Source organism: Hemicordylus capensis, chromosome 3, assembly GCF_027244095.1.
Source record: "Hemicordylus capensis ecotype Gifberg chromosome 3, rHemCap1.1.pri, whole genome shotgun sequence".
NCBI classification, from domain to species: Eukaryota; Metazoa; Chordata; class Lepidosauria; order Squamata; family Cordylidae; genus Hemicordylus; species Hemicordylus capensis.
In genome coordinates, this window is record NC_069659.1 from 269743557 (window position 1) to 269756651 (window position 13095).

A 13095-nucleotide genomic window follows, 5' to 3' on the forward strand; every position below is an offset into this window, starting at 1 on the left:
ATCAGAAACAGAAAACCTGCCAGGGAGGCGATTGGACCCTTAGATCAGGGATTCTCAGTGTTGAGTCCCCAGATGTTATTGGACTTCAGCTCCCATAATCCCCAACCAAAGGCCACTGGGGCTGAGGATTATGGGAGTTGTTGTCCAATAACATCATGGGACCCAACGTTGAGAATCCCTGCTGATGAGGGATGATGATGAGGGCATGAAAGGGATTATTAAGGAGGAGAAGGAGCTTGCAGAGAAGCTGAGTTCTTTGCACCTGTCTTCACTGCGGAATATACCTGCTCTGGAAAAGAGCTTCTCAGGCTTGGAGGCTGAAGAACTGGGCCAATTTGAGGTGTCGAGAGAGGATATTCTAAATTGTCTTGAAAAACTAAAATTTAACAAATCACCAGGGCCAGATGGCATCCACCCAAGAGTTCTGAAAGAACTCAAATGTGAAATTGCTAATCCGCTGGCAAAAATATGTAACTTTCTCTTACAATCAGACTCTGTTCCAGAGGACTAGATAGTACTAATTTAATTCCAATTTTCAAAAAAGAATCCAGGGAGTATCTGGGAAATTACTGGCCAGTTAGCTTAATTTATGTACTGGTTAAACTGATTGAATGCATACTTGACAAAATTCTTAAACATAAAGAAGATCAAGCCTTGCTGAAGGAGAACCAGCAAGGCTTCTGCAAGGGCAAGTCTTGCCTCACTAACCTTTTGGATTTCTTTGAGAGTATCAACAGGCATGTGGATAAAGATGATCCAGTTGACATTGTATTTTCTTTCATAAAACTTTCATAAATGTTTTAACAGAGTTCCCCACCAAAGGCTCTTGAGTAAACTTAGAAGTCATGGTATAAGGGGACAAGTTCATGTGTGGTTTGGTAACTGGTTGAAGGACAGGAAACAGAGGGTAGGATAGGAATAAATGGATGGTTTTCACAATGGAAGTAGGTGGGGTCCCAAAGAGATCTGTACTGGGACCTGTTCTCATTAACTTTTTCTCACTAACATTTTCTCATTAACTAGAAGTTGGGGTAAACAACTTCTTATTTAGTCGCCAGATTTGCAGATGACAAACTATTTAGGGTAGTGAAATCCAAAACAAATCATGAGGAGCTCCAAAAGGATTTCTCTACACTTGGGAAATGGGCAACAAAATGGCATGTTTCAATGTAAGCAAGAGTAAACTAATTCATATTTGGGCAAAAAAACCCCAGCTTCACATATAGACTGATGGGGTTTGATCTGTCAGCGACTGACCAGGAAAAAGATCTTGGGGTTGTGGTGCGCAGCTCGTTGAAAGTGTCGACTCAGTGTGTGGCAGCTGTGAAAAAGGCCAGTTCCATGCTAGGGATCATTAGGAAGGGGATTGAAAATAAAAATGCTAATATCTTAATACCCTTATGCAAAATATGGTGCAGCCACATCTGGAGTGCTGCGTACAGCTTTGGTCACCATATCTTAAGAATGATGTTGTAGAACTGGAAAAGGTGCAGAAGAGGGCAACCAAGATTATCAGGGGCCTGGAACACCTTCCTTATGAGGCAAGGCTACAGCATCTGGGGCTCTTTAATTTGGGAAAGTGGTGACTACAGGGAGACATGATTGAGGTATATAAAATTATGCATGGAGTAGAGGGTGGACAGAGATTATTTTACCCCCTTTCTCACAACACTTGAACCAGGGGCCATCCCATGAAACTGAAGGTTGGGAAATTTAGGGCCAAAAAGAGGAAGTACTTTTTCACACAATGCATTACTAACCTATGGAATTCTCTGCCTCAGGATGTGGTGATGGACACTAGCTTGGATGATGTTAAAAGGGGCTTGGACAGCTTCATGGAGGATATGTCTATCAGTGGCTACTGGTCTGGGCTACCTCTAGCCTCAGAGACAAGTTGCCTCAATACCAGTTGCAGGGGAGCAGCAGCAAGAGAGAGGGCATGCCCTCAGCTCTTGCCTGTAGGTTTCTCAGAGGCATCTGGTGGGCCACTGTGTGAAACAGTATGCTTGGCTAGATAGGCCAGCAGTGCTGTTCTTATGTTCTTGTTTTTATGTTATCTTACTGACCAGCACTATAGCCAGGGCCTTATCTACATGTATGTTGGTCTTACTACTTGAAATTCTACTTATTTATTTGCAATGGCTCAAAAAGTAGCAGAACCATTCTTAACCCACTGTTGCTAAATAAAGCACTTAAATTAAAATTTATAGCTGCTACAATGTAATTTTGGCTGGAATCCCGTGCTAACATATTGGGAAGCAAATTTTACTGGCTGACATAATGCTCATCATTATGGAGGTGTAACTCCTGCAGACTCCTAAAGCGGCCCCAATGCTGTTAAGAATGGGCAGTAGTGTAAGCAGCACTTCCATTGTTTTCCATGGCAATTGGGGAAACTGCAGAATTTCTGCTTGTGTGACCTCCCATTCTTAACAGGGTTGGAGCTTCCTTAGGATTCTGCAGCAGCCCTTGGATACAGTTTTACGGCTCCATAATGTTGCACATCATGTCAGCCACTGAAATCAGTGGGACATGTCCAAGTAACAATGCTTAGGACTGCACTGTTAGCAAGAAAGGGGATGTGGAATATCTTCTAGCAAAAGATTTTACCAGCAAAAACAGTTCAGAACACCTATGCTTAGAACTTAGATGGCCAACTTCTACTGAAATCTAATTTTTGCATGTTGACTTGGGCATTAGATAGACCTATAGCCAAATCTCATACAGTGCGACTCCTTCCCTCTTGTTAAGTCTTTTGGTTTTCCTGATTATTGCTGTGTTATTCACCACATGTTGTGTTCCCTGTTTTTCCAGGTGAATAAAGTGAAGGAAGAAAATGCAGTTCTGACAGCAAAAATTAATGAAAAACAGAAAATGTTAGAAAAATGTAATCGAGGTATGTATGGGTGCTCCATCTTCTCTTTCTCCTGTTTGCTTTTTCAGTTTCATCATTTTTGAAAACTGTGTTGTAGTACTATCTTCATTTTTGAAAACTGTGTTGTAGTACTACTGTGTTTTAGAACTATCTATGCATTAATGAAATGATGGGATCAAAAACTGAAATGATAAATCATCCCAAATCACGAAACAACTGTATAAAGTAATCACAGATTTTAAGGGCCAGAGCAGAACTCGTCATTACCATGAAGATGCTGCCAAAAAGTAGCCTTCCTGTGACAAGTGATCTCTGACCAGGCCATAATGTCTAGAACCACTTACAACATGGACAGTTGCCATCATGTGTGAATTTCTACACCTCTACTCTGTGTTCCTGGTGGCTGTTTGTGGGAGTGTTGCGATGTGCAATATAATGGCCGTGATTCATGTGGTAAGTATTTTCAGATGTTATGGCTGAAATAGGAATTGGTAGCTGCAGAGATGCCTTGTTCAGTGACATCTTTATGGCAAATGTAAAGAAGTGCTCTATGTTTAAGGCTATCAGAAAGGTTGTGCTTTCACCTACAGAAATGGAACTCTGGTACAAAAGAGGTTTGTTTTATTTTATTCGATTTTTATACCACCTTTCATAACGCATCCTAAGGTGGTTTACAAAAGTTAAAATATAATAAATCTCCATAAAAACCTTGTTAAAACCCTTAAAATCAGTTAAACGGTAAGAACCATCAAATACCAAAAAAACAACAACCTTGTTTGTTTGATCAAATCAGAAAATCTAGATAAAATTAGACATTGAATTATGGTCTCCTGAAACTCACTAGAAGACTGAAATTGATCTTCCCTTCTAGGGTCATGTTTTATTATGAATGTTGCAGGTGGTAATAACAAAATAGTACAAGAGCAAGAAGATGGTTGGGCCTTTTACATGGTTACATTAAACAGCCCAGAAAGGAGCCCAACAAGAGCAAGCTTTTGTCCTATTCATGTTCGGAAACCAAGTGACAAAAAGTGCAGGAGTTCTCTAACTTATTACTCCAGACTTGAAGGCACTGCACTGCTGCCAGTCTGTTTCCTGGTACAATTCAAGGTGCTGGATATCTTCTATCTGTCATCTATCTATCTATCTGTCTGTCTATCTATCTATCTAATTCTCGTAAACATACCTGCCGCTAATCCCATGCGTGGCAGTTCTTGTGAGAGTTTGCGAGCAGCTGCCTGGGTAGCGACAGGGACAGAAAATAGGGGGAGAAAATAGCGGGGAGCAGGAGGTGGCGGCAGGCTGACCTGACCATCAGGAGGAGGAGGAGGCGGCGGTGGGCCGGCTGAGGCAATGGGCCGGTGCAGCCGCTGGGAGCAGGAGGTGGTGGTGGGCTGGGCCAGCCACCAGGAAGAGGAGGAGGAGGCGGCGGCAGCCCAACCACAAGGAAGAAGCAGAGGAGGTGGCAGCAGGTAGGCCCAGCCTCCGGGAGGAGGTGGCCAGTGCCTGGAGTGGGCAGGCAGGCAGGAGGAGGTGGCGGGCTGGCTTTCTGGTCAGCCCGCCAGTCAGAAAGTGGGGGCAGAAAGGGGGGGGAGAAAGGGGGGGAGAAGAAGTGGCCCAGCCGAACCACCATCCAGAAAGTGAGGGGGGCACAGAAGTGGGCAGGGGGGAGAAGAAGCAGGCTGGCTGGCTAGAAATCGACACGCCAGTGGGAGCCGGTGGGGGGGAGAAACGGGCAGCCGCGGTGGGTGAGCCAGCCAGAGGCACAGATGCTCTGCGCCCGGCCCAGCTAGTTACCTTTAAAGCCTTAAACAACTTGGGCCCCAGGTACTTTAGGGACTGCTTGCTCCCAACTGAATCTATCCACCTGACTAGATTGGCTGGGACAGTTCTGCTGTATGTGCAAACACCTTCCAAGGCCCATTCTCAGTGATGGTTCCCAGGCTGTGGAATTGGCTTGCAGCTGAGACCCTCATGACTCCTTGTCTCCCAGCCTTCAGAAGGAAAGTGAAGACTGTCCTCCTTGTTTAGGCTTTTGGCCAGTGCCCTCTGTTCTCTTTTTAATTTTAGCTGTGTGTTTTATTTTTAGGTTGTATTTGTTGAAATGTTATTGTTTTTGTCTTGTTAATTGCCCTGGGTTCTCTGGACAAATGGCCGTATATAAATAAATATATATAAACTTGGGTTCCCAGATGTTGGACTACATCTTCAACCAATCCCTGCCACAATGACCTTTTATTATGGCCTGAAAAATTTATTAGTATGTCAAGGAGGATATAAACTCTTGCAGTTATATTTTCAGCCCTACTGTTCTCTTGTGAACCGCCCAGGGACTTTTTTGTATAGGGCGGTATATAAATGTACTAAAATAAAATAAAATTTGAACCATGCATGCGATCAGAAAGATGGCATCTCTTGTCTATACATGCTGTCTGTACTCCCATGGCATTGGCTGATGTGAATCACGCAGAGCTATAAGACAGTGCTACCTTTGTCCTGCCCTGACCTGTTGACTATGATTGACAGATGGCTGCAGAAGAAACTAGAGCTGCTTTCAGCATTATGTCCATACTAGCTCACATGCAAAACAGCACTTAGCTCTGTTCAGAAGTTATAGAAAGTGGAAATGCTTTACATAAGTAAGAGTAAACATGGAAGCCCCTGTACTGATACACTCTGAAAGCCCACTCTCTACACTTGCAGCATTTGTCTGAAGAGACAGATGCTGTATATGAATAGAGATACTCCCCATGATGCAGGGTTCAATCCCAGTGTTCCAAATCATTTGGAGGATCTCTCCTTGCATTCAGTATTTGTCTCCAGACAAATGCTGTGAGTGTTGATAGCTGGAGAGAGGGTTTCAGAATGTATCAGCACAGGTGTGGGGCTTCCAGCGTTCTTGGGAACACTGCAAATTAGTACAGCATCCCTACTTTGAATAATGTCTGCTCAGAGCTCTTGCCCCCCTAGAAACTACTTTGCCATTACAAGTTTTATCCTAGTACTGCCACTATATTAGTCTTCTTTGACTAATAACAAAGCATGATGTAACCTCCTGCATTTCCTGTCTTTGGGCTAGCAGGGTATGAGTGTTGTCTGTGTGGTCAGGGCTAAAAGGATCTAGAGCAGAATTGAGCACTGGGCAAACAGAAGACAGGTTCAGGATCAATTTTACCAAGGTACAGGTGGTAAAATGCAAGCAAGGCTATGGATTGCTGTTCAGGGGCCCAGGCAAATGATTCATAGAGAGCACATGACCTGCAGAAATGTCTACCTCATCTGCAAAAAAAGACAAATGAGATAGGTTCAAATAATTTGCTCCATCACACTGATAGCAAGTCTTCTGGCTTCCTTTCGCTGGGGCTGCTTAAAGAATGGACTAATGAGACCAGGTCAATCAAATCAGTTCCAGTTGTGCCTTATTTCAGATCCATTTAATAGGATTTTGAGGTGAGTCTTTACCATTAGGGACCAACCTAAGAGATTCTGCCCAAAATTCCACTTTTTATCTTCCTCATTGTCATGACTTTCCTTCCAAATTACAAGTTGAGAATTGGCTCACTCTTACCAGTTGTTGAGGTCATTCACACTATCAAATACTGTGTTTTATACAGGTTTCAGAGCTGTGTGTGCTCCCAATTTTTGGTTGTGTGGAAGCAAGGTATCAGGAAAGCCTATGTAGAAGCAAGGTAGGAGGAAAAGCTACCCAGGTTTCCCTCCTACCTTCCATACAGTCACTTCTACCCAAGTTTTCCTCCTCCCTTGCTTCCACAGAACTGAAAATTGGGAGCACACATAGCCCCCACACCTGACTAGAACACAGTTTTTGATCATGTGAATGACCTTGTTAATTCACATTGCAAAGAGTATTGTGCTTTAGTTTGCTTTGCTTCTGGTGAAGGAGTGCTTCCAAAGGCAAATCGGATTTACTGAGTATAGACTTTGAGATTCTTTCATTATTCTCAAAACTGACTCTTAGAGTTGAACTATATCATAAGATCAGGGCCTGCAAGCAATCTTTAAGAGATTTAATGAGTTTATTGCTATTGCTCACAGGCCCCATTTGAGTTGTGTGGGCAGAATAATTCATTCATTCATTCATTCATTCAATACATTTCTATACCGCCCAAAACACAAGTTCTCTGGGTGGTTTACAAAACAATAATAATTTACAATAACAATAATAGTAATAACATTATTATTTACAATATTACAATAATAATAAAATAACAATTAATAATAATAATAATAATAATAATAATACCAAAAAAAACATGTACAATATCTCTCAGGGCTCTCAGGAGTTTGCTTGGGGCTCTCGGGACCCTGGGGCGTGGCTCCTCTAGAGCCCGAGCCATGCCCCCATGCATGTGTCATCACATGCAAGGGGCATAACTGGAGGGGGCTGTCGAGTGGGGCCGGACCCAGGCTGCCGTTCGGGTGGCTCCACGACTGCACATGAATGGGGAGTTTCAGCCAATCTTTCCCCTACTCATATATCTGTATTATAAACTTGGTTGTAAACATCTATTTTCTTTATGTACACTTATGCTCCAGTACAACAAAGGCATGCACATGTGAAAGCAGCCTTCTCTGCCTGTCTTCTAACTGGGTGAGCAAATGAGCTGAGCAAATAAGTGATGTGCATGTGGTTCCTGGACAAAGTTAGCAACCAGAGCTGTATATTAGAAGCTCCCCTCTGATCAGCTGCAATAAATGACTAACTCTATTTGGGAGCTGGGAACAAAGGGCTGGAGTCGGTTGCTTCTGTTCTCCTCTCCCTGCAAATAGATCACTATCAGTATTGTGCTTGGAGTTTCTTGGGAAAAACTTGGCTACTGTATACACACACACACACACATACACACACACACTTAAATCAGAGCCAGTAAAGTGATTCGCACAACTGTTTCTGGATTAGAGAGGATGGGCAAGGGGGAAGGCAGGGTCGAACCTATCTCCCCCCTCCCCTCGCCCAGATGATCGATGATCTGCTGTGTGGTGCGCAGCTTGTGCGCCTACATGACCCATACTGCTCTGAGCAGTGTGGATCTCCGGAGGCCAGGAAAATGAAGCCTGGCTTCCAGGTATTCCTTAATGTAACGTGCAAGGAGTGTGGTACATTGAGGGATTTCCCCGCAAGTTGGGCACTTTAGGTGCCCAGCTCTGTGTTTGCTTGGGCTGCATGCAACTCTGTATCTGGGTAAGGTCGGGCTACATGGGAAGGCAGCGCTGGGATTGACCTTGATCCCAGCGCTTCACACAAGCAGGTAGGGCTGCCCAAGCCTGGGTGGGGCTGCTCGTGTGAACAGCCTCCTTATGTTTTTAAATGATCATATAAAATCTTCATTTGTGTCATGTGATGGGTTAAATGGGGGGTGGGGTGGGGGGGGAGAGAACCAAAAGTTCCTGGTTGTTTCACCGAGTAGCAGTTCTATCTCTATGCGGCTGCCTGGCTTTTTACACACCTGCACTGATATACAGTATAGTTATGGCTTAATTAATGGGTCCTGCCTTAGGACACGAGGCTGAAAAAGATAGTTACCTTGTAACTTCCAGCCCAGTGAGAATATAATTCTTCATATAGAGCAGATGGTTAAAGATGTTAAAGATGGTTAAAGGCAATCATTAGACCACGTCTGAAGAAACCTGCCTTGGATCCCTCAGAGTTAAGCAACTACAGGCCTGTCTCCAACCTTCCATGGCTGGGCAAGGTGATTGAGAAGGTGGTGGCCTCCCAGCTCCAGGTGGTCTTAGAGGAAACTGATTATTTAGACCAGGCTTCTCCAACCTGTGGCCCTCCAGATGTTGCTGAACTTCAACTCCCAGTATCCCTAGCCACATTTATTGTTGCTGGGTATGCTGGGAGTTGTAGTTCAGCAACAGATGGAGGGCCGCAGGTTGGGGAAGCCTGATATAGACCCATTTTAAACTGGCTTTCAGGCGGGCTATGGGGTGAAGACTGTCTTGGTTGGCCTGATGGATAATCTCCAACTGGGAATTTACAGAAGGAATGTGACTCTGTTGATCCTTTTGGATCTCTCAGTGGCTTTTGATACTGTTCACCATTGCATCCTTCTGGAATGCCTGCGGGGGTTGGGGATGGGAAGCACTGCCTTGCAGTGGTTCCACTCCTACCTCATGGGCAGATTCCAGATGGTTTCTCTTGGAGACTGTTGTTCTTCCAAATCTGAACTTGCTTATGCTGTTCCTCAGGGCTCCATATTATCTCCAATGTTGTTTAACATCTACATTAAACCTCTAGGAAAGATCATCAGGGGATTTGGTGCAGGGTATTATCAATATGCTGATGACACCCAAATCTATTTCTCCATGTCAGACTCATCAGAAGAATGCATAATTTCCCTAAATGCCTGCCTGGAGGCAGTAATGAACTGGATGAGGGATAACAAACTGAGGCTGAATTCAGATAAGACGGAGTTACTTATTGTGCAGGGTCAGAATTCAGGAGACAATTTTGATCTGCCGGTTCTGGATGGGGTCATGCTCCCCTGGAAGGAACAGGTGCACAGTCTGAGGGTGCTTCTGGATCCAAACCTCTTCCTGGTGTCCCAGGCTGAGGCGGTGGCCAGAGGTGCTTTTTATCAGCTTCGGCTGATATGCCAGCTGCATCCATTTCTTGAGATGAATGACCTCAAAATTGTACATTTTCTGTGTCTGTTTCTTGAGATGAATGACCTCAGAATGGTACATATGCAGGTAACTTCAAGGCTGGATTACTGCAATGCACTCTATGTGGGGCTGCCTTTGTACATAGTCCAGAGACTGCAGTTGGTTCAGAATGCGGCAGCCAGGTCTCTGAGTCATCTAGGAGGGACCATATTACTCCTGTGTTGAAAGATCTACACTGGCTGGCTGCTGATACGTTTCTGGGCAGAATTAAAGGCTGGTCATTACCTATAAAGCCCTAAACAGATTAGGCCTTGGGTATTTAAGAGAACATCTTCATCATCATGAGCCCCACCGCCTGTTAAGATCATCCAGAGAGGTTCACCTGCGGCTGCCGCCAACTCATTTGGCAGCTACTTGAGAATAGGCCTTCTCTGTTGCTGCATCTGCTCCCTGTTGAAATAAGAGCCTCCCCATCTCTGGCAACTTTTAAAAGGCACTGAAGATACGTTTGTTCATCCAGGCTTTTAATTAGATCTATGGTTTTAAATTTTAATGGTGGTTTTAAATTATTTTAATGTTTGAATGAATTTAATTTTTAATTGGTTTAGTTTAGATTTTAATTGTTAATTGATTTTAATTTGTTGTTGTTGTTGTTGTTGTGAACCACCCAGAGCCATTTTTGGAAGGGTGGTATATAAATAAAATAAATATTTGGTGGGGAGATGGGGCTTAACTAAGGCTGTGTACATACAACAATTTCAAGATAATGATAGTGCCATTGGTGCTCATCATTCATACATATATTTTTTGTGTTCCATTGCAGGCCTTGCTCAAATTAGTTTTCCAGATTTTTGGCATGGTTTTTCATGTCAGATCAGTTATGTGTACAACTGTTATGGGTGTCTGTTGGCTCATGCCTGTGACATCATTATAGCTGTCACATAGACCCACCCAACCCAGAGCAATTTTGCAACAGCTTTCTGAGTGTGCTTAATTTTAAAAGTACATTTCGGGAGATATGCATATATATTGCATATGTGGTCTTACAAGACCATGCAAGGCTACCATATCCCACTTCCCAGCAATGCTGTCTGATTTCAAAATTATGTTCCTTTATTGTAAGAAACAATTTTTCACTGAAGAGAGTTCAGTTTCCTTCTTCAGCATTAGAGCTAGCCTCTCCTTGGCACTTATCTTTATTATTTATTTATTTATCTATCACATTTGTAACTGCCCCGACTTCTGTCTCTGTACAGTTTACAACACCATCTCCTTTTTTTAAAAAGTACCAAACAGGCTCCCCTCCTCCAGCAAGACTTTCAAAGCAAACCTCCCCACATCCTTCACTATGCACATTTAGCTCTCAAAGCAGGAATTTATCTTGAGCCACTATAGAAGTGTGTGGGGGGAATCATTCTAAAAATGTTCTAACTGCCCACAGCCATGGTTTGTCTCATTCTGTTCTGTGGCCTGATGAAACGAGCGTCATTTTTATTTTCCTCCCTAATCAGTTGTTGTTTCTCTGTGCCTGTTGCTATGTGTGTTGTGGTGTTTTCTGTTTGTTTGCTTGCTTTGTTGTTTGTTTTGCTTTAAACAGTGTCTGTACTGGCAGTAGAAGAATATGAAGAACTCCAAGTAAACTTTGATTTGGAGAAAAATCTGCGGAAGAGAGCAGAATCATTTGCGCAAGAGGTAAGTAAATGACTAGATTCTATAGCTGAAATAATGGCCTAGAAGAGGTATATGTTGAAGTGATCATGGACAAGATTAAAGGAAGGGTGGTTTTCTGTATTGTAGGAGGTACTAGTACTCTTTCCAATCCTGCCATACTCTTGAAATGTGCCCAGGATGCCAGCAGTCCATAGAAGGGTGCAGAGACAGATATTTTACTCATCCTTCACTCATGCATCCAATCAAAATAAATTATGTTTATTATAATTGTAATATTTGTAAATAGTATATTTATCTGGTGTGATTGATTCCGCCCCCCAGCTTGCTATAGATTTCCCTGGTGAAAGGACCATTTGTGTCTTGAAACATTTATGTACAATATGCTAAAAGATACTGTACAGTCATCCCTTGCCAACCACAAGGGTTCCGTTCCTGGAAACCCTCACGGTTGGTGAATTCATGGTAGACAAGCCATTGGTTTCAATGGCAAATGGGGTTAGGGGAATTGCGGTCGCAAAGGACCCAAAACAAAGTAAAAAATTGAAAGAATCGCCCCCTGATGCCCTAAAATGTCTCCCTGGGAATGACCCCCCAATCCACCAAAAATCATCCCCGGACCACACCACACCCCCAATTTTTAATCACCAAACCGCAGATACTCAGGTCGTGGTTGACAAGGGTGGTCACAATTTCCTAGTTACAGATACTCAAATCTATGATTGGGGAAACTGCGATAGGCGAGGGATGACTGTATTCACATAGAGTGACTAAAGCGAGGCCAGAAGTGCTGCCCCATCCCCGCCACTCACCTCTGCAGCACGCCACTCATGATTACAGCAGCAAAGGAGCAAATACAGTATCTGTGATGGCAGACACTTCCGTGATCAGGAGGTTAGGGCTTGGGGCTTTCAGTTTATGTATGACTATAACTATTTCTTTAACCTTCTGCAGAAAATTATTGCTTTGTTATGTTCATTTTTGCAGTTTCTCTATCTTTCTCTCTTACTGGACTAGAGTAGAAATGTGATCTTGGCCATATTGGTCTGGCACTTTGGAGTCCTATTCTGGCACCCCTGCCTACTAGGGAGCCAGTGTGGTGTAGTGGTTAGAGTGCTGGACTAGGACCAGGGAGACCCAAGTTCAAATCCCCATTCAGCCTTGATACTAGCTGGGTGACTCTGGACCAGTCACTTCTCTCTCAGCCTAACCTACTTCACAGGGTTGTTGTGAGGGGAAACTTAAGTATGTAGTACACTGCTCTGGGCTCCTTGGAGGAAGAGCGGGATATAAAATGTAAATAATAATAATAATACTTCATCCTCACAACAACTTTGCGAGGTAGATTAGGCTGAGGGTCTTAATTTCGCCCAGTGAGATTTATGGCTGTGTAGGAATTTGAACCTGGGTCATTCCACTTCTAGTCCAGCACCACTATACCACAGTCTTCTCTATGAGCTTCTTTGGCTGGAGCCGCAGGGCTGCTCAACTTCGGCCCTCCTGCAGATGCTGGCCTACCACTCCCATAATCCCTGGCTATTGGCCACTGTGGCTGAGAATTTAGGGAGTTGTAGTCCAAAAACAGGTGGGGGGCCTAAGTTGAGCCGGCCTGCCCTACTGCATATGGCATTGCTGCACCTCAAGACTGGTATTTGTTAACTAAAAGTGTGTGTTTCATAGAAAGTATACTGTAGTACCTAGGCAAATTAAAACTGCTTATAGTAAATGAATAAATACATTCATATCAGTATTCATTTTAGTATTTTGAATTAAATGTAGATTTCATTTTTTTATTAAATGAGAACAATAATTCCAAAAGACTTTTTGTAGATGCCCAAAGCTAGGCTCTTTAGCCCCTATTTTGTGCTTTTGGGTGCGCTTCCTCTGGAACACTAATAATGTGACTGTCCTCTTGATTC

At 43.5% G+C, this 13095-nt stretch overlaps 1 protein-coding gene across 7 annotated transcripts in view; it reads left to right on the forward strand.

Annotated features, from left to right (window-relative positions):
* SHTN1 (shootin 1) overlaps positions 1 to 13095 on the forward strand; it is a 163389-nt gene that overhangs the window by 90419 nt on the left and 59875 nt on the right. For 6 of the 7 annotated variants that reach the window (XR_008318771.1, XR_008318770.1, XM_053305439.1 and 3 more), the window contains 2 exons: positions 2815 to 2896; positions 11106 to 11200. Coding sequence is in view for 5 of the 7 variants with exons in the window: in XM_053305439.1 (XP_053161414.1) it covers positions 2815 to 2896; positions 11106 to 11200 (177 nt within the window). In the remaining 2 variants the exon portion in view is untranslated. The remainder of the gene's footprint in view (positions 1 to 2814; positions 2897 to 11105; positions 11201 to 13095) is intronic. The other variant, XM_053305440.1, reaches the window with a different exon arrangement.